At 39.7% G+C, this 24,849-nt stretch overlaps 1 protein-coding gene across 1 annotated transcript in view; it reads right to left on the bottom strand.

Moving 5' to 3' along the window:
• Positions 1-9,325, bottom strand: part of AKAP6 (A-kinase anchoring protein 6) — a 382,763-nt gene extending 373,438 nt beyond the window's left edge. Inside the window, exon 1 of the mRNA XM_007450167.1 lies at positions 8,993-9,325. Within this exon, the coding sequence (XP_007450229.1) occupies positions 8,993-9,316 (324 nt within the window). The 5' untranslated portion in view covers positions 9,317-9,325. The remainder of the gene's footprint in view (positions 1-8,992) is intronic.
• Between the last annotated feature and the right edge of the window lie 15,524 nt (positions 9,326-24,849).

Below are 24,849 nucleotides of genomic sequence, written 5' to 3'. Positions count from 1 at the left end.
AAGGGCAGGACAGGAATAAAGACACAGACATAGAGAATGGACTTGAGGACAGAGGGAGGGGGAAAGGTAAGCTGGGACGAAGTGAAAGAGTGGCATGGACATATGTACACTACCAAATGTAAAATAGATAGCTGGTGGGAAGCAGCCACATAGCACAGGGAGATCAGCTCGGTGCTTTGTGAACACCTAGAGGGGTGGGATGGGGAGTGTGGGAGGGAGACGTAAGAGGGAGGGGGATATATGTATACATATAGCTGATTCATTTTGTTATACAGCAGAAACTAACACAACAATGTAAAGCAATTATACTCCAATGAAGATGTTAAAAAAAAAAAGATGTATTGAATTTTAGGGTAACCGCATTAAACAGTTATGAAATATTTATTCTTATTTATGATCTTGTGGCAGACATAGAAATATGCATGCCCTCAGATTTCCAGCATAAGTGTGAACTAACTTTCCCTGAGGAAGGTCTGCTAATTATTCACAAGTCTAAGTTTATCGGGTTGTAATCGATCAACAAAACAATCAAAGGATTGTTTTCTTCTGTCCTGATTTCAAAGTCACACAAATGTATCATCAGAGGTACATAGTTACAGAATAGAATAAAATAGGATTCCTCATAACAACTAAAGTAGGAATAACTCAAATTGGATGCTGTGTCTAATAGCATCTAATTCTCTAATCAAAATGCTGTTTTCTTCAGACTTTTCTCATTGAACTCATTTTCAAATTCTTTAATAATATTATTACTTTTCTCTAAACCCTGTTTTCATGGTTTCCTTCAAATTGTGATGTCTATGATAATCCTCATTTTCCATGCTATTATTTCTATTTAAAAACTACACAGCTGGACAATCTAGTAGACTAGTTGGGCCACCTTGAAAATTAATGCTCCCATCCTGAGCTCTAAATACATTAGCACATGTGGCTAAGGTTCACGCGTCCCCAAAGATCTTCCATAATATGTGTCATAAACTACCAAAGTTATTTTTTCCATGTCACCCTTCCCAAGTCTTAACCAAAAGTATTCACACATATTTTTAAACATGTGCCTGATCTGAGATTTTTAGATCATCTCCCAAAATCATAATGAAAATATATTAATCATTCAACAATCAAAAAGTATTTATTTAGCACTTGGAGTGTGTGTGTGTGGAGGGGGAGGGGTGGAGAGATTATTACTCAATAATTAAGATGGATTTTTTTCACATAATTGTGTCTCTTACATATCTAAAATTAGCCTTCCAAACATTAAACATTCTTTTTATTTCATCCATTTTTATTGGTCCATGATACCAAATATTCTTACACAACCTAGGCATTAATAATAGGAAAAACTTTTCCACTGTTAATCACCGTACTGCCCCATACTCCCAGGACACTTAACAACTAGTATTCAGACTCCCTGAGAAGATACACCCTGAGGAAGACACATCAGCCAAAAAAGAGATTCCAGCCACAAATCTGGGCTTTGGGAAAATAAAAAAATTTAACATCCTCATACCCACCAACAGAGAAATCGGCTTCATTTTCCAGTTTTCTGGGATTTGGAATATACTGTGGAGGGCTGTCATGTGATCCCATAAAAATACAAAAAAATCACGATGCAAAAACTGGACCAAGTTACACTTACTTGCATAGTACGTTCCAAAATTAAAATACATATCAAAGATATTGAGGAAAGTTGAGAGTGGTCTAAAGCAGTAACTATCAAAATGTTCTGGCTTGACTCACAAGAGAAAGACATAAATTTTACATCATGACGAATCATATATATATATATATATATATATATATATATATGTATATAACTAAAACCAAGTTTCACAAAATAGTATTTATCCTTACTTCACGTAATTCTATTTCACTGTTTTAGCTCTTTAGTTCATCAAATTGATTTCACAACAACTAGCCACTAACCACTGAGAGCTACTTCTTGAAAAACAGCCATCTAAAGAGCAAAGAGGAAAATATTTACTCTATCCTCTTTCCCAGAAACAAAGATATTCGGTATTTGATCTTACACTGGTACTTATTTAACCTAAGATACGTTACAAATTGAAAACTACTCAAAGATGTTATAAATTGAACGTTTCAGGCTTTAACACACAGTTTATTAACATTAAGATCAGATCCTCCAAGCCCCATACTGTTGATGTCAGAAGTTTAGTTCCACTCAGAGTCCCCATTATCAAGAACTTCTGAAACTCCTAGGGTGAGTTTTGGATGTACCCAAGGATCAACTCCAGCTCTCGCTCACTGTCACAGCCAGCCAGACCCTGGACTCTACCGTTGCCACTTTGGTACCTCCTCTGCCACTGCAGGCAGAGCTTGCTAGGCTCCAACAGTAGGAGACAGAGAACATTCTTTCCCTCCTACACCTATGGAACAAGGGAGAAGTCCAGGCGGAGAGTCAGCTGAGACAGGTCCCCCGCATTACACCCACAGCCCTTTCCCTTCACTGGGTACCCACATTGCCCAGGTGGCTGCTCAAGATGGGTTCCAGAACCGGGAACACACTTTACCACACACCACTACTCCCCTCCCCTCTGCTCTGAGGCAGTCTCCTTGCCCCAGGATGAAGGTGAACCCTCTTTCCAGAGCTCCATCATCCCAGGACTTCCACAGTCCTCAGTCCATCAGGCACATCTGATGCGACAACCCCAACTGTGTAGAGGATTCAAGCCTTTTCCCCAGGAAGCCCTTCAGAGCCCATGTGAGTCACTGGGTATTTGGATTTAACTACAGATGTCAGGCACATCTCAGTCTGGGTACAGCCCAGTCAGAACGTCTGGTAAACAGAGTCTCTGTTCAACGTTTTATCTTTGAGAATCAGGCGCAAATCAAAGAAACAGACACAAATTTCACCTGGAGAGTGGAATTTATCTCGAGCAGGTTATTTGGGGAGCTGATTCAAGCAAAGTCACTTCAAGACTTCTATTTGTCATCCAGCCACATCTTTTAGTCTAAGCCTTGCCTATTTCCTGCTACCGTGTTTCCAGGAATACAAATAATATTCTCTCTAAGAAGACTGTTAATCAGGAAGCATGGGTATCTAATTTGCCTATTTAGCACCCAAATACATTCATCCAGACCGGAAGTTGCAGTTAAAGTCAAACCCTTTTAGGTTCTTGGTCTGGTTTTCCTGCACAGCACAGCCTCTGAATCCAAAGGACAAGGGGGAGGGGGAGAAGGAAAGTTTCTAAAAATGGTTCAGCTGTGGCTTCTCATACTTACTCCTAAAGAGTATCTGGAAGCTAAGAAGCAAAATATGTGGATTACATTTTCTATTTAAAAAATAATGGAAAAAACTACACAGTGTAATATATCGCATTGTTTCCATATTTTAATCTTAAACTGAGATGTTTTTATTTATTCACTCTCTAGAACAATCACCAACCCCCACCCCAATTTTGGGAACTTTATAATAGTGGTTTGTAGTTCATCCTGGGGGTCACAATAAAGTTTCCCCTAAGAACTTGGAAATAATGTGGGGAAGAATAGTCTCTGATAAACAAACTTTAAGATCAACACAATGACCAGAAGATAAGCAAAGTTACCTTTAAAGAAAAAGAGCAGTTCCAGGCCCTCTAGCTCACTGACCAAAATCCTTGCCAAAGAAGGAGTCAAACAGAAAGTGGGGTGGGAGGAAGACCAGCACAGCTACCTAGGCAGAACAGACTCTCCCAGGCAGACTCCCCAGACAAGATGTCCAAGATTCTGAATCACTCGCAGATTCTCCCTGATGGGAGAGTAATGTCCCATATGCACTTGGGCCTGATTCATCTGACACCATTGTCCTAATTCACTCCTCACCACGAAGACTTCCTCCTGTGAATTCCAGTGCAAGCCTGCCTATGGGGAGAGAAGGCACTGACCATACAGATTTGGACTCATCTATCCAGCCACAGATATGAACTGGTTTCCACCAAATGCCCAGCCCTTGCCCTAGGCAACAGGGATACAGTGGAGAATCAGACATTTGAGGTCCTTGGAGCTAATACAAATAAATAAATAAGGAAATTAAAGCTAGTGATAAGAACCATTACAGTAAAGGAAACTATAAACAAGACAAAAAGATAACCCTCAGAATGGGAGAAAATATTTGCAAACAAATCAACAAAGGATTAATCTCCAAAGTATATAAACAGCTCATGCAGCTGAATATTAAAAAAGGAAAAAAACCCAATCAAAAAATGGGCAGAAGACCTAAATAGACATTTCTCCAAAGAAGACATACAGATGGCCAAGAGGCACATGAAAAGCTACTCAACGTCACTAATTATTAGAGAAATGCAAGTCAAAACTACAATGAGGTATCACTTCACACCAGTTAGAATGGGCATCATCAGAAAATCTACAAACAACAAATGCTGGAGAGGGCGTGGAGAAAAGGGAACCCTCTTGCACTGTTGGTGGGATTGCAAATTGATACAGCCACTATGGAAAACAATATGGAGGTTCCTCAAAGAACTAAAAATAGAATTACCATATGACCCAGCAATCCCACGACTGGGCATATACCCAGAGAAAAACCATAATTCAGAAAGACACATGCACCCCAGTGTTCACTGAAGCACTTTTTACAATAGCCAGGTCATGGAAGCAACCTAAATGCCCATCAACAGATGAATGGATAAAGAAGTTGTGGTACATATATACAATGGAATATTACTCAGCCACAGAAAGGAACGAAATTGGGTCATTTGTAGAGACATGGACCTAGAGACTGTCATACAGAGTGAAGTAAGTCAGAAAGAGAAAAACAAATACCGTATATTAACGCATGTATGTGGAATCCAGAAAAATGGTACAGATGAACCAGCTTGCAAGGCAGAAACAAAGACACAGATGTAGAGAACAAATGTATGGACACCAAGGGGGGAAAGCGGGGGATGGGGGGGAAGAACTGGGAGATTGGGGTTGACATATATACACTAATATGTATAAAATAGATAATAAATAAGAACCTGCTGTATAAAAAATAAATAAAATTAAAAAAAAATCTATCAAGGCATAAAATATTTCTGTCACCTCCTCCAAATTCTTTTATGTTGCTTTTCCTTGCTCTCATCACACTGTTCTGGTTCTTTTTAACCTCAGATTCGTTTTCCCTGTTCTAGAACCTGATATAAATGGAATGATACAGGATGTATGTACTCTTTTGCATACTTTTTGTTTTGAGTTTCACCCATGTTGTTGCAGATATCTACAATTTGTGCTGTTTTATTACTAAATAGCAATCCATTTGTACAAATATAACACAACTTTCTTATTTATTTTCCTCTTGATGGATACCTGAGCTTCAGACAGTTTTTGGCTATTATTTAATGAAAATTCTTAACTCTCTATGAATATATGCTTCCTTTTTCTTGGGTAAATACCTAGGAATGGAATTTCTGAGCTTATGGAATATATATGTTTAACTTTTGAGTAATTGACAGACCTTTTTTCAAATATGGTAATAGCATTGAAGAATTTTTGCCATGAACTGAGCTGAATAATGGACTAGATGATGGCTGGGGGAGGAGATGGATGTTTTAAGAATAGGGGTTAGGAATAGCTTCTTTGAGAAAGTGACACTAAATATAAAACCAGAGGGGGGAGCCCACCCTGAGCATTTTCCCAAAGTATTTCCCAACTAATTTTTTTTAAGTTATACATCAACAGGATGGCAGAGAAAACTGTGATGACAAGATTTAGAACAAGAAATGTGAAAGGGAGTCTGAGGCGTGTAGACGAGTTAGGTAAGCGTAGCTCCTTTTTTTGTGCTTGCCCTTCACGGAGCAGAGCACAGGCCCCTCCTCACCCCCGATCCCTGCTCAACCTTCTCCCAGGTTTGTGCCTCCAGATATTAGAACTTGGCTGCGCCTCTGGCCAACTGCTTGATGAGGATCCAGAATCTGCGAGGCAAAGCTAGAGCTAGGCAGAGGAAACAGGAAAAGCCATGAGGCAAGAACTAGACTAACATTTCTTTTGAACTTTCAATCCCCTGGGAGCTTTATAAACAAGGGGACATGGCAAGAGAAGCAGGCAGGGGCAGAACCACAGGAAGAGGCTTGGGTTTTATCGTAAGCCAACAGGAAGCAAGGGAGTTACATGACTGGATTTACATTTTTAAAAGATCCCATTGGCTGCTGTGTAGAGAATAAAGTGCAGGGTAGTAGAAGAGGCTCTAAAAGTAGCCCAGGCAAGCAGTGATGCAGCAGCTTGACTAGGGTGGCAGCAGTAGCATAGGGGAGAAGTGAATGGATTTAGGGCATATTTTGGAGATGGATCCCCAGGACTTGTTAATAGACATATATGTGGGGCATGGAATCACACTTTGTCGTGGCAAAAAAGTGGTGCCTTTTACTGAAATTGGGAAGACGGGGTCGGGGAGGTATTCAGGGCTTTTCAATGGGCATATCAGTTTGAGATGCTCACTAGAGATACAAGATGTCTCTTAGGCAGTTGGGGCTCCTGGGAGAACACTGGGATGGATATATAAATTTAGAAATTATGTGCACCTAGATGGTCCTTAAAGCCATGGCATTCCCATCCCTGCAATGGTTATTTTTCCTAGTAAATTAATGAACTGAATAATTCACCAAGGCATGGAGCCAAGCGGGGATGCCCCATAGGAGACAGCTGGCCTTGCCCCGGCTGGCCTTGCCATACACCTAACTTAAGAGTTGCTTCTACGAGGTTGTTTTGTTGTTGTTTTGATTCCACATATGAAATTCTGTGACCCAGTTCCCCTTTATTCTTGTGGATCAGTGTGGAAATCTGAAGAACTGACATGTATTTAAAATCTTTTTTTTTTAATGTATCAAAGTGCTTATTTGGTTAAATTAAAAAATGTTACGCAAATAAAGGGAGAACTTAAATAAGCAGATTAGGAGACCAAAACTAAGCCCTTCTGTTAACAAGGCCATAGCTCACTGACCAGAGTTTGTCGACTTTGGCCTCAATGTGGAAGGGCTCTATTATTATAGAATATTCTAGAACATTCAGAGAATGTTGGTTAAGTCACTTGATGAAATAAGCATCAAAAAGGAATGATAGAAACCCTAGAATTAAATTAACATAAGACAATTTCACTTCATCCCTTTAGCTGCTATTGATTAACTACTATGTGGCTACTGTGCTGACTTCCTGCCCTCCTGGGGCTCCTTTCTCAACAGGGGAGACAGACCACACTGTCGGACAGAACTGAATGGAGGCAGTGAGATGCCTTTTGAGTGAGGTGAGAAGGTGATAGGCAGTTCCAATGAGAAAAAGAAGCAAATTGCCCTACAGGGGATTTCTCAACACTAAACATAATCCTGGCTGACTGTACAAAAACTTTTACATTCCTATTTGGAATTAAAATTTAAGTTTTCACTTAAGTACTATTAATGTAATTAAATGAAGTTAGTTGACACACTGTTTTCAGGTGCCCTTAGCATTTTTAGTGGAACCTTCTAAAGATATTTCTATTCCCCCCATTCTCCTTTATCGTTTACCACCTTTTCTGTGTAAATCTGAAAGATTTTAGAGAGCAACAGTCATCTTTCCTTGCAAACCCAATCCTGTATTTCTTTTTGGGAGCCACATAAGTAAGTGCAACATTAGAGGGAATGGAGGAGGGGGTGGGGTGCTGCGGAGCCCCCTGACTCCCATCTCACTGCAGCCTGGAGGAGCTGGGGAGCTGTTCCTCTGATTAAAGGGACTGTGCTGCAGGAACTGAGAGACACCACTCCCTGCTGCCACGGTGGGGAAACCAGTCGGGCTGTCATTCCGTTAAAGCTCTGTTCGTTAAAGCGGGCTCCTAGCCACCTCTGATACCTTTCATGCTTGCTCCTTCCCAAGAACCCGAAGAAAGAAGGCCACCCAGGCCTGCTCAACCTGGGAGAAGCCCAGCCACCTTGGTATTCTGGCCCTTTTGTTTTTTCTCTCTCTCTCTTCAACCCCCTCCTTTCCTTTCTTGGACATTCTCTCTCATGGGGCAGCTGGGCCCAGGATCTGCTGACCCAGCCTGGGAAGGCTAAGCCAGCTCTGCTCTAGGCTTTGGGGCACATAACGCTCTCTTAATTGTCCTTTCCTCTCACACTGATGGCTGCATCTTATGTCATTTAAGTATTAAGATGCAAGAATCTGTTTGGTCTTTGGTTTCAGATCATTTAAAATGAACCACCTGAGGTAGAGGAATTCTCCTTAGGATCTCATCTAACTGACTAGAAATTAACATTGGGGTTTGGGGCCAATGTCCTAATTGGTTATAAATCTGCCCTGCTTTGCCCACCATTGACCTGAGCATGTATTTCCCTCGGGGACCCAGAAGAGAGGAGTGGCTATGGCAGGGCAAGATTCACGGTATTTTGGGGTCCCTAGGCCAAAATCTCTATTAATAGCACTCTTTACTAGCATCTCCGTCTCATTATCAACGGTCAGGCTTTTTAAGGGCTCTCTAAAAGTCACACACATTTTTTTAATGTCTAAACTTCAGATGAGCTGTTATAAAAGCACCTTTGTTCTGCATGATGCATTGTACCTTTTAGAACGTACTCATTCTAAAAGGAGACCACCACCCTTCTCCATCATGCCAGAACCCACTGTTTGCCACAAAGGCAGCATCAACTTCAACAGAAGTTAGTAATCACATACATATACAATCACTGCTCAGTTTGATGTTTTACCTATGAGAGTCTTTATTAAATCTTTTGTAATATTTTCATTCTTTACTACTGATTTCTATGACATTGCACAAAAATGCCACCCCCCATTTTTCCTCGCTTCTCCGCATTATCCCCTGAGGTCAGTTTTATTCTAGATGTTTAGCCCACAAAGTAAAACCAGGAAAGAATTCCACCCATGTTTATCTACAAAAATAATGGTTTCAAACCTGTTATTCTGTTTTTCTTCTTGGCTGCTTTCTCCTTGAGAATTACAGAACTCAGGTTCTAGGCGCCACAGCCACCTTCAGACTTCTGTCTGGAATGGACCTGAGCCCAGAGACCTTCCTTACCTTTAGTTGAACTAGATGCACATCCACATGCTTGCTGTCCGAGTCCTGCTGGACTGAATAGGTTAGGTCTCGGACCCTCTCTGAGGTCATCCGGAGCCAGGTCTCAATTTCAGGTAAGTGGAGGACAATCTTCCAGTCGGCCCCTGTATGCAGTGGGGGTGGCTTTTCGTACTGCTGGTCAGAATCCATGTCTTTCATCGCCTCTTCTCCCTCACCCTGCTCCACAGTGGGTGTCAAGTTGATGGCCATGGGTGAAGCATCAGTAGCCATGGGATCCAGGTCCTGTGACCTCAGAGGGGCAAGTGTCACGCTCATGGTTAACATGGAGAAGTCTAAGCCTTACTTCTTTCCAAAACAGCTGAAAGGCAAAAGGAAAAAAGAAAGCAAAAGTCAGACAAGATTCCCAAATAAAGGAATGGTACTTCACAGAAGAAGCAAGATTTCTAAATTAAGCCAACTTTCTAAATTAAGAAACCATAGCTCATAACAAAAACAGAAAGAGGTGTTTTGAGTTTCTACCAACTAGACCCAAGACCCAGCATTCATCCAGCGATTTCTAAGCTATTGGAAGCGTCCTACCTATACTGGTTCAATAGGAACACAAAACGGTATGGTACTGCCTATCCCAACATCCATTCTCGCCTCATTCCTTAATAACAAATTCCTGATTTTCAGTTGTGCATATTCCTGCCAAGAATTTAAAACTACATTCCCTATCTCCATCGGAGCTCACTGTGGTCATGTAGCTAAGTTCTGACCAATGAAGTGTACGGTTTCTTTTTAAGATAAAGTTGATTAGTTTACTAATGATCTAGCTATGTAATTTATCTTTCTTCTGTAACCAGTCTGATATAAAATAACAACTTTTAGGATCTTGTACTTTGAACACTTTAAATAGACATTATTTTTAGTTTCAAGAGAAAGTTCTTCTACTCAAGGCAATGGGTTTCTTTTCCTTTTCTAAGTCTTTTTCTAGTTCTATACATTCAAGTTAGTTTATAGCCCCATTCCTCCAAAGATGAAAGGCGGCTGATCAAAATATGAAATTAAATGTGATTGTCAGAAAGTAGCTGTATTTCTTTATATTCTTAAGATTAACTTAATAACAAAAACAAAATTATTTTACCTACAAACGTGGAAAGGAAAAGTCAAGAAAGCTCCCAGTTTGACTAGGAATATGTAACCTTCCATACAGGAATGAGCACAGGGAATAAAAAGACTTGTTGAACTGACAAAAGCCTTAAGAATAAGTTATTCTCATGATATATTATTTCAGAAGCCTTCTAATGCTGTAGCATACTGCCTCTCCCCCAATTTCTTGAGCATTTTATTTTTAAATTAAATGATAAGGGGGTTTACAGATGAATTTTTGAAAACAAATTTATTTGCAAAGAACAAAATATTATTTCATACGGTAAGTTTATCACTTTGGTACCTGCCTTAGAGAATGGTTTTAGGCTTCAACAGCTTTCTACACCTGATTGCAAGAGGGAGAAATCCACGCCCCACATTTTTAACCACCCTTGCATACAGTCTTTAAAATAACAATAATACTAGACTTGACGATTTTTTGAAACCAATTAGAAGATATCAAAATTTCACTGGGAGGGATGAAACTCCAGGAAGAGTGAGCTACCACACTACTTCTTAAGAAACCATACCCTAGTCTCAGTCTCTGATTCTGATTTCCAAAAGCACGTTAAAAAGTTTAATCAATTCACTGCCTTCTGGGGTGGTGAATCACTATGTAGAATCACTGTCCCAGAGAAGGAATCTGATACACAAAGGTTAATAAAGGTTTTTAGTGCAAGGTCAAAGAACTAGTAATGAAGAAGTCACTGGTGTCACAGTGGTTCCCTCTTCTAAGAAACCAGACTCAACCAAACCAGAAAACTAAGTGCCAGCGCAGTGTAAAAGGAACTGTTTCACCTTCACCCACACACTCACTCAGCTCCAAGCCCCTACCTAAGAGCCCTGTACAACTGAAAAACAATGCTTGGTCATTGTGTTTTCTCTGAAACCCCTAAATGGAGGCAAGGCCTCCTCTGAAATACGTATCTTACTGTAAACTAAAGAACATACCAAAGAATTGGCTCAATGTAATTTATATCCCAACATACATTTCTATATATACTATCAGGCTGTGCACCAGGCAGGCACAGTGCAGTTTTGTGCGGTTTGGAGCAAGATGCTCCACATTTGCGGGTCTCAGTTTCCTCATCTGTAAAATGACAAAATTGGACTAAATGATCCATAAGATTCCATCTGACCATAAGAATCTGTAATTACCTAGGGTTATTTATCCAGAGATTTCTAAGCTCTAGGGTTATTTATCCAGAGACTTCTAAGCTATCGGAAGCATCCTACCTATACTGAGAGCTATGTAGATACTAAATGATGGACCTCCATTTCACCAAAGCAGGCAAACAGCATCAATATTTGTCCTACTTAATGGAAATAAATAAATTATTACCATACAAACACATTTTGTAAATCATTATTTACACATTATATGTTACTAATTCTTTCCAGAGGAATAAATACGGGAGATTCTTCCCTCTGGGAGTTTGCACTTAAGACTGATAACACAGATGTGGTTATATACGCAAAGGACAAATAGAATAAAATAAAAACATTAAACAAAAATGTAGCTGGTGTGGGCTTCTCTGGTGGCACAATGGTAGAGAGTCCTCCTGCCAATGCAGGGGACACGGGTTCGTGCCCCGGTCCGGGAGGATCCCGCATGCCGCGGAGCAGCTGGGCCCGTGAGCCATGGCTGCTGGGCCTGCGTGTCCGGAGCCTGTGCTCCGCAACGGGAGAGGCCATAGCAGTGAGAGGCCCGTGTACCACAAAAAAAAAAAAAATGTAGTTGGTGTGCATCACACATGAGTAAAGGGCAAGGAAACCTTATATTCAAGCTGCCAAGGCAAAAGTTACCTGCATCTACAAAATTTCAACCCGCATGTGATGTTTCCATATTTAGCTGATCAGACTGTAAACAAGAGAATTTCCATAACCCAAAACAGTGAAGCAAAGCAACGCTTTACTCAAGTTTTATTTCAACTTCTATTTACTTTCCTTCACATACAGCTTTGTCCCTGGGGAAGGAATACCGTATGTGTCATAACAGCATAACAAGCCCAGGAAGTGGCATAAAATTGATTAATTACCCATTTTCATAGAAACTAATTACTATAAACATTTAATTTTCAATTCCAGTAGTTCACATTTAGATGTACCACCCATGGATAACCAACCCGTATTTCTAATTTTCACAAAAGCACATCTGATTTCCAAGATAAATTTATACTTTAAAGGAAAACTGCCTCACATTGTAGAGCTCTACAATAACAATCTTTGTGTGTATTTTTCCTGCCCTTATCATGACTATTCAAGCTTGCTTTCCCATCAAATTAATTACTCCATTTGAATGCCAACAAAGAGTAGGAAATTCAACACAACTCTATATATTCTTCTAAATTCTAAGTTTTCTATTTTTTTTACGCAAGGATCCATGCAATAAGATTCCTTTCTAGTCACAGAGAAATTTGAAAAAAAAAAAAAAAAAAAAAAAGAAACATTTAAGAGATGCCTAATTTACTGACCAGAGCCAATACCACTGCCAGAATCACTACAAAAAAATTTAAAAAAAAAAAAAAAAAAAAAAGCCAGTAGACAACAACTTCTGACGATGCAAATGAAGCACTGATTCAAGTACATACAGATACCCATGCAGTTATATCTCTGGCTGCAAAGCTGCATGAGAGGAGTGATCAACCAGCTTTTTGGAACCCAATGACCTCCTGTTCCCCACCCACCCCCCTGCCCCCATCAAATGCTTATCTGTGGCCACGTTTCAAGCATTAGAGATAATACCACCTTTAACCCAGCTGCTGTTAAAAATAACACAGATCAAATCCTTTCCTTTCCACGAACCCAAAGAAGATTCAACATTTAAGGTGCAAAAGCCAAAAGCAGTAAAAATTTTAAAGGTTTTTTAAAAAAAATTTGTGGTAAGGCTTTTCTCATCACACTCTATCATCCTACAGAAACAGAAGAAACATACCATGGCTTGCTTACTAACCAAGGACTGGTGCTGCTACCTCCCTGACAGTCCACAAATTTTCAGTCGAAACCTGACGTTAGCAGAATACATTCAATTTGAATAAGACATTTAAATCAGGAGCGTGTTCTTCGACCAAACTATGAAGCAAAAAATGCAGCTACACACCCATCAAAACTGCCCACCTCTTTCTCCCTTCTCTTGTGATTGTCTCTCTTAAATAAAAGGACAGAAAAGCTGGAAATCAGCTGACTGTACTCACTGTAAATGGTTTTGTCCCTAAATGTCCTTCAGGATTAAGTGCCTGGCTCCTCCTCCTCTCAACCCCTCGGGTTCTCTTCTTGTAGCCAAACAAGATAAAGGCCGGTATCAGGGCTGCTTCATGCCAGCAGGACACTGGCAAGTCTGTAAGGCACCAGCTTCAAATGCCCTTAGTGGCCTAAATCTCTTGCAAAGAGAGGGCTACTACACTGTCCCTATTTGGAAGCTAATCTATAAGCTCCAGGCTTGTGAGGTTATAGGCTGGGCTTTTGCAGCGGTGATAAGTGAGTTGAGAAAAAGGAGACCGTTGCCAAAACAAGGATCACTATGGAAAAGAGTATTTGGGTAGACAGAGCACAGTCAGGCACGGTGCAGAAGAACCAAGACTGTATACCCCAAAACTGAGCAAATCCTAAAGCAGGATAAATTTTAAAATGTATAAATAAATTAATAGTACTATAGTAACATAACCAGCTGACAAAGTCAATCTGAGCTAAATGCATTCAAGCCCTCTCTCTTTTCTTAGGAAGAAACTGTTCTTTCCAAACAAGAGCATCTTCATGTGTATAGTTTGAGAGGTAGTCTTATCATCATGTAAATCACCCCCAAACCTAAATACTTACTCTCAATCTTTCTGTGCTCTGCTTACTGCCTCCAAAATGAGAGACTAAAGCATAATTCAGGCCAAATTAATGAATCTGCTTGCTACAAAGGACATGTTACAAAACTGGGGTAGAGAAAATTAAGTTAGGCATTACCAAGTGTGCTTTTTTCTCTTGCTTCTTTTTTTTCTTTCATATTCTCATAATGATTCTTCACAGAACCTGTTCACAGAGACTGAATTTTGAAAGGGAAAGAAAAGTTCCACTGGAATGTTTTGAATTTTGTCTCTGGCTAGCTCTCCTGCTTTGACTGCATTAAGGAAAAATAAATGAACTAAAGAGGTGAACCCTATATCCGATTCCAGGACTCTAGAATCGGGCTCTACAAAAAACCCCACAAAAACAAGCTTAATAAATTGCTTAATTGAATGTCGCAGTCTACCCAGATGAATGAGGCTCTAATTCATCACCTAGTTTTAAATCTTGCTGCCTGTCTTACTCTCTGGCCTCTTGTGAGGTCAAGGGTTGGGAAATTTTAAATGGCTTTAAGCTTTTTAAGAGGAGAGCCGAAGAATTCCTACAAAATATTAAGTTAAATTTGTACTTAAGGGGAAAAAGAGTGGCTTTTGTAAGATGCTCTAAGGAAGTTTCCATAATCACTGATTCCTCCTTCGCCTTGGCCCTCTTCTCCCAGCCCCACACCCTCCAGCACTCATCTGGAGTAACACTGATAGGTGAGATCTCTGTGGTAACCCCAGATTAGGCTCACTTTCTAATCCTCCTGCCATAACAGAGCAGCCTGCAAGTGGATGTCAGTGAGAAGAAAAATCTCAAACTTTAAGGGCACAGGCTTGGGGAGCAGGAAAGGGAGTGAACACAGCACGTAAATACAGGGGCCCAGACGGATTTCTACAATTTAAAAGACCTTGGTGTTATCACTGATGTTCCCCCCAACACTTTTCCCCTTTACTATATCCTTTTGTATGGCTGTCCCCTCAGGCAAATGGCTGATTACATCTGGTTAATCACACAGAGAATAGGCACCCTCTCCTGGGTCTCTCCTCAATCACTGCTAACTCCCTTGCCCAGAGCATAGGGTCTTCTGTCACCCATAACACACTTCATCAATCATCTTCCTTGCTCAAGCCGTCCCGTCCTCCTACTACACGCCCCCACCCTGCATTATTCAGATCTTTCTCCTGTGGCGTGGACACCCAGATTGACTCAGTTAGTCATCACACCTCCCATGTCTTCCTTCCACCACTACAGTGGTCAGCTCCTGTCACTCAGAGATTCATTTGGCTGCATCACCCCACTTGGGGTGGGGGTAAGAAATATGAACACTCATTAGCTGCCGATGATGGTGCCCATGGCCATGAATGTGTGGATCTGGACTCAGTGACGCTAATGAGCGTTCACATTTCTTACCCCCACCCCAGGTTGCTAATACTCACCTTTGAGCATTAGGCAGCCACCTTTCTGTCATTCAAGAAAATGCCTTGGGAAGAACTGGATTTGTAAAAACTAATACATAATTTATACAGTTGTTACTTTTGTCAATGCTATTGATACAAAGAAAATGAAACAAGATTCATTGCAAACCAACTGACATTACTGAGAATCAACTATATATAAGGCATTATGTATATATATGATTCATCAGATTTACTTTCAAGGAAATTATAATTTAATGGGGACAATTTCCCTCCCTCCACTCTCCCCTAACACACACACACACACACGCACACACACACACACACACACACACACATCTACTGATACCTATTACATAGGCAGGATGTGGGCAAACAAAGCCCTGTGAGGCCCCAATGGAATGGCATTAATCCTGGATGGAGGCAAGATAAGGAAGAACCTTTACTGAAGAAGGAAACATTTGAGATGAGCTTGTAAAAATGGCTATGATTGGGCTTCCCTGGTTGCAGTGGTTGAATGGCATTAATCCTGGATGGAGGCAAGATAAGGAAGAACCTTTACTGAAGAAGGAAACATTTGAGATGAGCTTGTAAAAATGGCTATGATTGGGCTTCCCTGGTGGCGCAGTGGTTGAGAGTCCGCCTGCCGATGCAGGGGACACGGGTTCGTGCCCCGGTCCGGGAAGATCCCACATACCGCGGAGTGGCTGTGCCCGTGAGCCATGGCTGCTGAGCCTGCGTGTCCGGAACCTGTGCTCCGCAACGGGAGGGGCCACAACAGTGAGAGGCACGCGTACCGCAAAAAAAAAAAAAATGGCTATGATTTAGATGGGCAGAAAGAGAAGGGAGATGGGGAAAGAATTCCAGGCTGGGAGAAATACGTGGACAAAGATACCAAGAAGTTGGGAGAATCAACAGATAATTCAGTGTTGAGAGGAATTGGGAGCTTGATGGGAACCGGAAACAGATAAGGCTATAAGGTAAGTTGCAGCCATGTTATAAGAGGGCTTTGAACACCATACTATGGAGGTTGGAATGAGTCTCTCAGGGATCAGGAACTCTAAAAAGATTGCAAAAGAAGAGAAATAAAATTACAGTTGTTTGCTAGAATGAGACAGAAAAATCAATATACAAACTCTTATTTACCAAGAAAATGAAATGAGAAATCAGCATTATGAGAGAATCAACATCTTTTCCAGGCAGACTTCATCAATATAAAATGTAAGGTTAAAAACTTCTTTATAACCCATAAAAAAAAACAGAAAGAAAGACTGATTCAGATCTAGAAGTCTGACATTTAGACCAGAGTGATTAAAGGAGTTCTGTGCTCTGTTCTACCTACTCCATTAAATATAAAAAGAGTTCTCCATTTTTAGCTCTCCATTAACCCCAGCATCATAGATTTGAAGTGGAAAAAATTTTAGGATCATTTTATGCAATGTTTTCATGTTTTTTCTTTTTCTAAAAAGTTTTAATTAATTAAAAAGTAATATATATTAATTCAAACATTGTAAAAATAGATAACACTGAAGCTAAAAGATCCTCCTCTATCCCAATATTCTCATCCCCAGTCAATAAGTGATAAGGGGCTATTTAGCTTTTGTGCCTTCAATATGTAAAGTAGAACGGAAATGAGCCCTAAAAGAAAAGTTGTCTTTAAAGATTCTGAAGCCTAAATTAGTTGGTTATCTCTACTAATGAAGCAATATAGAAGTGTTTGCTAATGCAGTGTTTATTTACCAGGTATTAATAGGTATTCTACAAAAAGTTGCCACTGACAAATAAATTGAGAGTGCTCGGCAACTTCTGGGAAGAGCCAGCCAACTGAATATATGTGTCTAATTTGGCTCCCTCCAGAAACCTCACTAACACTACTGCAGAGTGGTTTTAGTTTAAAATTTGTTTTTGTGTTTTTTTAAGTATAAACACTCAAGAATGGGAGGAAAAATAGTAATATTTTTGGAAGCTGAAAATCCGATGAACAAGTGATAAATGCCTTAGCCAACCCAAGAAAACAAAATCCTAAACTAACGGCACAGAGAGCAAAGAACCAACCTGATTTTACTTCAGAATTCTTTAAATATTTTGAAATTGCTGGAACCAGATACCTCTGGAACTGGAGATGGAAAAGTATGTAGTGAAAAATTAACTTTACCCAAAAAAAAGTCTGGCCTTTGTTCCAACTCCTAAGAGGTAACCTCTAAACTTTCAGAATTTCCTGAGTGATAGGATTATTTTTGTTGTTCACGGTGGGCCCCTCAGATGACACCTAATAGTCTATACTAACAAGGTGATGCATGATGGGGGCTAGCCAGACAGAAAGACCATTCATGTAATTAGAGGGCTGGGGCTTTGAGCAACCACATGGGCAAAGATTCAAACATTCATGTCTAAGTAATGAAGCCCCAATAAGAACTAGGACACTGAAGCTCAAGCAAACTTCCAAAGTTGGCAATACCCCATGAGTATTGTCACACACCAAGGGCAAGAGGTAATGCATCCCTAAGGACATGGAAGCTTTGTGTTGGGAAACTTCTCAGTCCCAGATTCCACCCTAAGTGTTTCTTCCTTTGGCTAGTTCTGATTTGTGCCCTTTTGGTATAATAAAACTATAATTATAAGTATAGCACTTTCCTGAGCTCTGTGAGTTGATCTATCAAATTATCAAATCTGAAGGAATCTGTGAGAACCTCCAAATTTATCATTAGCTAGTCTCATGTGAGGACAGCCCTGGAGACACCTGAACTTGCAGCTGGTGTCAGAAGTCTTGGGCAACCTAGACAGTCTTGGAGAACTGTACCCTTAACCTCAAGTTTGGCCTAACTCTGGGTAAAGGGACAATGATACATTGAGAAGATTAATTCTCATTTTAAAATGTTTAGAAGCAGTTAGAATTCTAGGTCTTTCCTTACTCTGTGTTGCTGGGTAGGTGCACCCACTCCAATTCTAGAGCTTTATTCTCCAGAAAGAATCAATCAAAGGGTCTCTGGACTTAGGGACTCTGGGCAGTTGAGTATAGAGTTACCTTGAAAATAGGTGAATTAAGTTAACATAGGCATTCTGAGTGCTGAGACCACCTCCAGTCCTCTTCCACAACTTGACTCTCCAAAGCCTTTATCCTCCAGTTAGCAGACTAGAGACCACCCCCCTCAAGGAGATCTGATCAGTCCAAGAAGACATGATACTGAAAATTGGCACATCCAGATCACCCTACAATGACATTCAGTCAATAGGCCTACCCACACACTCAGAGCATTCAATCAGCTTTCTAGTCTCCTACTCTTAAATATGATCAGGCAGTCAAGGATTAGCAGAGATTAAGGGAAAACTCTCATTTGGATAACAGGCCCAAAGGAAGCAAACAAAAAACCTCAACCCGGAGGAAAGATTATGCAAGGAGAAGATGATTTTGGTGAAAAAGAAAAATGATCAGAGATAAGCTATTGTGTCCATGAAACAAGAACAGAATTTTATTTTTTAAAAGAAATATTTATAGAACAAAAAATTTTTTGGCAAAATAAAAATGTGACAGCAAAAAGGGAAATCTCAATACAATGGCTGAAAATAAAGTTGAGGAAATCTTACAGAAAGTAAAGAAAAAGATAAATAGACAAAAATTAGGAGAGAAAGATAATTAGTGACCAATCCAGGAGGTCCGACACCTGAAGAACAGGAGTCCCTGAAGGCAAAAAGGAAGAGAAAGGAAAATATCATTAATAAAATCTTTTGAGAAATGAAGGACGTGAGTCTCTACATTAAAAAGACCCATCTAGTGTATGAAAATAGACTCACACTAAGGCACTTTATTGAAATCCCAGAATATTAGGAAAATAAGATTGGGGTTAGAGGTAGAGGTATATACAAAGAATTATAAATTAGATTGCTTTGGATTTCTCAACAGTAACTGTGATACTGTGATTTATAATAAAAATATATATTTGGTCTTTGTCCCCATTTCTGGCACAGAGCTCCTAAAACTCTTGGAAAGTCCAAAGCACAAAAGCAATGAAAGCATCTTTTGTTATAGTATTTGTTCTTTTGTCCTCAGTTCCTGAAATAGCTCCAGAGCCATAAGGGTGAAAGGAGTCTTGTTATTCTTATAAGCCCATTTCAACCACACCTGAGTTTATGTTAATGAGGTGACTTCCAGAAAGGATGGTTGCTGATTGCCAGGGAAACCAACCCTGATTAGGAGATTGGAACTTTTGGTCCCACCCCCCAACCTCTGGGAAGAAGAGTGAGGCTGGAGGTTGACTGGGTCACCAACGCCAATGATTTAATTGATCATGCCTGTGCAATAAAGCCTCCACAAAAACCCAAAAGGACAGGCTGTGGAGAGCCACAAGATGGGTGAACAAGAATGCATCCACATGCTGGGTAGGTGGTATGCCCCAAACTCCACAGACAGAAGCTTCTATGCTCGGGACCCTTCTGGACCCTGCCCTATATATCTCTTTATCTGATTATTCATTCGTATCTTTTAATATCCTTTGTAACAAACTGGTAACCTAGTAAGTAACTTGTTTTCCTCAGTTCTGTGAGTAGCTCTAATAAATTAATCGAACCTGAGGAGGGGATCATGGGAACCTGAGGAGGGGGGTGATTTACAGCAGTCAGTCATATCCACAGGAAACAATCTGGATTTGCAGTTGGTACCTGAAGTGGGTAGGGGAAGGGGGGCAGTCCTGTGAGACTGAGCCCTTAATAGGTGGGACACTATTTTCAGGAAGACAGTTAAACTACAGGACACCAAGCTGGTATCACTGAGTCGCTTCGTGTGGGAAAAACCACCACACATTTGGTGATCAGAAATGCCAAAAGTGAAGAACAGTACTGAGAGCGGAAGAGACACACAGGAGTGTGACCTTCCGTAAGAGCAACATTGAAAGCTAAAAGACAATTGTTTTCCTCGAGAAGGAAAAAGAGGGGACTTCCCTGGCAGTCTTCCCACTGCAGGGGGCATGGGTTCGATCCCTGATGAAGGAAGTAAGATCCCTGCATGCCGCAAGGCACAGCCAAAAAAATTTTTTTTTAATTTTTAAAAAGGAAGGAAAAAGAACTCTAGCATATAATTGTATACTGAGAATAATATAGTTTGATAAAAAATCAAATGTGAGGATAGAATAAGTGACTATTTTCCAGACATTTTCTCAAGAGATACCAGTCTCTTTGGTAGATACTCTACCAAAAAAAAAAAGAGTAAACCAAGAAAGAGGAAGTCAGGAGACACAGCAAACAGGAGATCTAGCACCCCAGGGTGGTGAGGAAGAGAACTCTAAGGATGCCAGCCATACCCCTGGGCAAGGAAGGCATCCAGCCCAGATTGGAACAGGTCACAAGGCTCTCAGAAAGACTTCTTGAAACAGATGACACTGAAAGAAAACCTGATGCAAATGAACATACCAAGAACAGATTTATTGATCTAGTGGAGAATTGGGGTTGAATTAAACACATAGAAAACTAAGCAAATAACAACAATAAACTCTAGAAAAAAGTTAAAAGGTATACAAAAATAGAATAGGAATTATATTATTCTATGTGGTTTAGCTAAAAATTGCATTTACATATTCTTAATATAAACACTAAATGTTGGCATAATCCAAATCACAACATAATTTTACAGGAAGAACTGGGGGGGGGGGGAAGAATTGTGTGTGTGCACACATGTGCACGTGTGCCCCTGTGAGAGAAAAGTAAGAGAGAGAGAGGGATGGGATCAGGGAACAAGCTAAATAAACTCCCATCTTTCATAGTGAGAGCTCAATAGATTAAAAAAATAGAAAAAATACTCAGGAGGTAGCCATACCATTCTGTTGTTTTGAGATGAAGGTAGTTACCAAAGAATCAGCTAACAGATGAAAAATGGTTGCCTCTGGAGAATGGGAAATGGAAAAGAAGGTCTAAGGGCTGCTGTTTGTCTAAAATCCCAAAACTACTTGACTCTCAACTATTTGTGTATAAACACATAACTTGAAAATATCTAGATTAAAAAATGAAAGTGTTTCTTGGGCTTCCCTGGTGGCGCAGTGCTTGAGAGTCCGCCTGCCGATGCAGGAGACGCGGGTTCATGCCCCGTTTCGGGAAGATCCCACATGCCGCGGAGCGGCTGGGCCCGTGAGCCATGGCCGCTGAGCCTGCGCGTCCGGAGCCTGTGCTCCGCAAATGGGAGAGGCCACAACAGTGAGAGGCCCGCATAACGCAAGGAAAAAAAAAAAAAAAAAAAAATGAAAGTGCTTCTTAATTGCGGGACAGGGCTTTAATACTCTCTGATATATTGAGAATCTCCAAATAAGGGGTAGGAATATTTGGTGCCTTAGTTCCCAAACTTATTTGACTATGAAAATGATTATTTTTGTTTTGTTTTGTTTTGGGTAGAGAATGTCACCAGACTGGATGGGGCACTCAGTTAAAATGCTAAATTTAAACTTGTACCTACCCACTTGTTTAAACATTATATTTTTAAATACAAAATGCTTACTGTGATTCAGTTCAATAATAAGGTTGTATTTGTGTCAGTCCAATGATTCCTTTAAGAAATAAGTCTTCCTATGAACTAAATCTGATATCATGATGAAAGCCACAGGTGATGAAGTGACTGAGTTTACAGGTTATTTCATTATTTGTCCCATGAGTAGCTTTGTTCTGGAGTGAATAACTTTTATTTCTGAAGACAACTGAATCAGACTGAAATACAAAATAATGAACTTAAGCCAAATCTTTCAACTAATATTACATTTGTTTGTGCTACTCATGCTGCAACTTGAGAACACATCAAATAACTACCCACACTGCTGTTCTTTCATAAACAGAAAGCATTTTACGGGTGATGAACTCTCATAAAGACCAGGATTTTCAAAAGCATTATTTCCTATCCACTATTATTTCCTACTCACCCTAACCTCCCAGACATGCAAAAAAAGATTTTCTTTAGGAGATTCTGATGTCAGATTTAAAAATACTAATGGAGACAGCAAAGGCTCTTAATATCCAAAGGTCTGATGTGATCAGAGATCCTCCCTCTGAATGCTCTTTACTACAGAAAGAATAATTAAAGGTCTGGCACTATATTTACTTTTCAAAGAAACAATTTCAGCAGGTAGAATCTATTTATTTCAAATATTTTACAATCATTTTGCTTTAAAATTTTTGAATCAAGTTCATTAGATACTGTCAAGCGTTTCTGCCCATCTAGTCATCTAACTTGAAGGTGGGTGTCTGATAAAGTATGACTTGCTCCAACATGAATTGGTGTTTTAAAAAATAATTCCTATAATAAATAAAAATTCTACATCATGGACATTCAAGGAAAAATAAAATACATATTTTCTAATGAAAAGTAGATACATAGTACAAGCCCATATTTATTTAGTGTTCTGTATATGCTGGTAGACAATAAAAGCATGGGGCATGAACTAGCTTAGCATAAATTCACATTCATTGAATTTTTGTCTTTTTCTTAATAAATTATTTATTCTCTTGCATAAGAAAATAAATGGCAATAATAGAAAGTGCTGAGTAAGAGCTAATGACTTAAAAGCCTCTAAAAAGAATCTAGCGGATCCTTCACCAACCCTAAAAATTGTTAGATTGAATATTACCAGATGCTTTGACAGATCTTCCTTTCAGCATATAGAAAAAAATATTTTATTTTTTAAATTTAGGTGGCTCCTCTAAATCATAGGGGTAAAAGGGACAAAATGATGAATACTGTAACAGATCAACCCATACTCTCTCCCCTCTGTAAGACAGCTACAGCTTAAGTTGAAATCAAAAACCCTCCAGCCATTAGATTTTATCACTTACCACCAACCAAGTCTAGCTGTGGTGTGGGAAGGGAGCAGCAGTTTCCCAGAGAGGTCATCATTTCTGAGGCTTTCACTTCTTGCTCTCCTTAGGTAAGTCTTGGATAAGACTTTATCATCAAGCACATGAGCACCTGGCAGTCATCCAAGAGTGATTCAGATGCATTAAAGCTGACCAAGATTTTTATTTTAATTTTTCATATCTTCCTTACCAATAGTTAAAATTGATATGACACTCAGAAATAGTAGTCCCTTCTCCAATAGGCTCAGAAAATCATCCGTTTATAATTTTTCAATTAATGCTTCACAATCATATCATACATCACATGACAGCTATTTTGGGTCTTACTTAGTCATTTGCAGCCAAATACAAATGAACCTCCGACAACTTCTGCTTGTCATAGCCTCTATTCATTGTGCCCTTCGCCCTGATCCTCTCATTGTTAACAGTTCCAAATGATTCCTTTATCTGGATATTTAACATCTTTTGAATGAATTTCTTCAACAAGAAATGTTACTTCATACGCTTGAAAATGAACAATCGAGAATATTTCTTCAATATGTAGCTGACAGTTTTTAAAATAAGAGTATTTGGAATGACCCTTTAATTAAACTGGAGTCTACAAGGTGAGAGTTTTGTTTCATTTTTTAAATCATGTAACACAAGCAGCTGAGAGAATATGGTTTTTCTCTGCTTCTACCATAATGCTCAAAATAACATGAAGAAAACAGATTTAGACGGCTTTATAAGGAAGCAGAGGAATATATTGGTCTGACAGTTTTATGTATACCACAGTTTAAAGAAAAAAGGAATTTAACAAGCATCTCACTTTGACACTTTCCTGGTGCTATGGAAAACAAGTGAGTCAACACTTGTTTACCATCCACCTTCCAGGAACTTCAGGTCCAGGAAAGGAAGAACCAGCAGGGCTTCCCTGGTGGCGCAGTGGTTGAGAGTCTGCCTGCCAATGCAGGGGATGCAGGTTCGTGCCCCGGTCCGGGAAGATCCCACATGCCGCGGAGTGGCTAGGTCCGTGAGCCATGGCCGCTGAGCCTGCACATCCGGAGCCTGTGCTCCGCAATGGGAGAGGCCACAACAGTGAGAGGCCCGCATACCACAAAAAAAAAAAAAAACAGGAAGAACTAGCAGCTTCTGTGTGTACTTACTTCTCAACTGAACTATAAACAGAAATAGGTTGGAGAAAAACTGATCTTGAACATAAAGAATAAGTCTGTACTTTTTTTTCCATTTTTTTCCTTTTTTTACCAGGTTTATTGAGATATAATTGATATATAAAATTGTGTACAATTAAGTGCATGTGATGATTTGATACAAACAAATATTGCAAAATGATTACCACATAAGGTTAACACATCCATCAACTCACATAATTATGATTTTGTGTGTCTGTGGTAAGATCACTTAAGATATAGTATTATTAACTATAGTCACAAGGCTGTCCAACAGATTCCCAGAACCTAATCATCTTATAACTGGAAGATTTTCTCTCTAACAATCACCATTCTACTTTCCATTTCTATGAGCTTGGCTTTATTTTAGATTCCACATACAAGTAAAATCATACAGTATTTGCCTTTCCCTGTCTGACTTTTATCACTTAGCCCTCAGGTCCATCCATGTCACAAAAGCCAGTATTTCCTTTTTCATGGATCATATGTATATATATATATATAT

Source organism: Lipotes vexillifer, unplaced genomic scaffold (assembly GCF_000442215.2).
Source record: "Lipotes vexillifer unplaced genomic scaffold, Lipotes_vexillifer_v1.1 scaffold919, whole genome shotgun sequence".
Lineage (NCBI taxonomy): Eukaryota > Metazoa > Chordata > Mammalia > Artiodactyla > Lipotidae > Lipotes > Lipotes vexillifer.
This window is presented reverse-complemented; position numbering and strand designations above follow the sequence as displayed.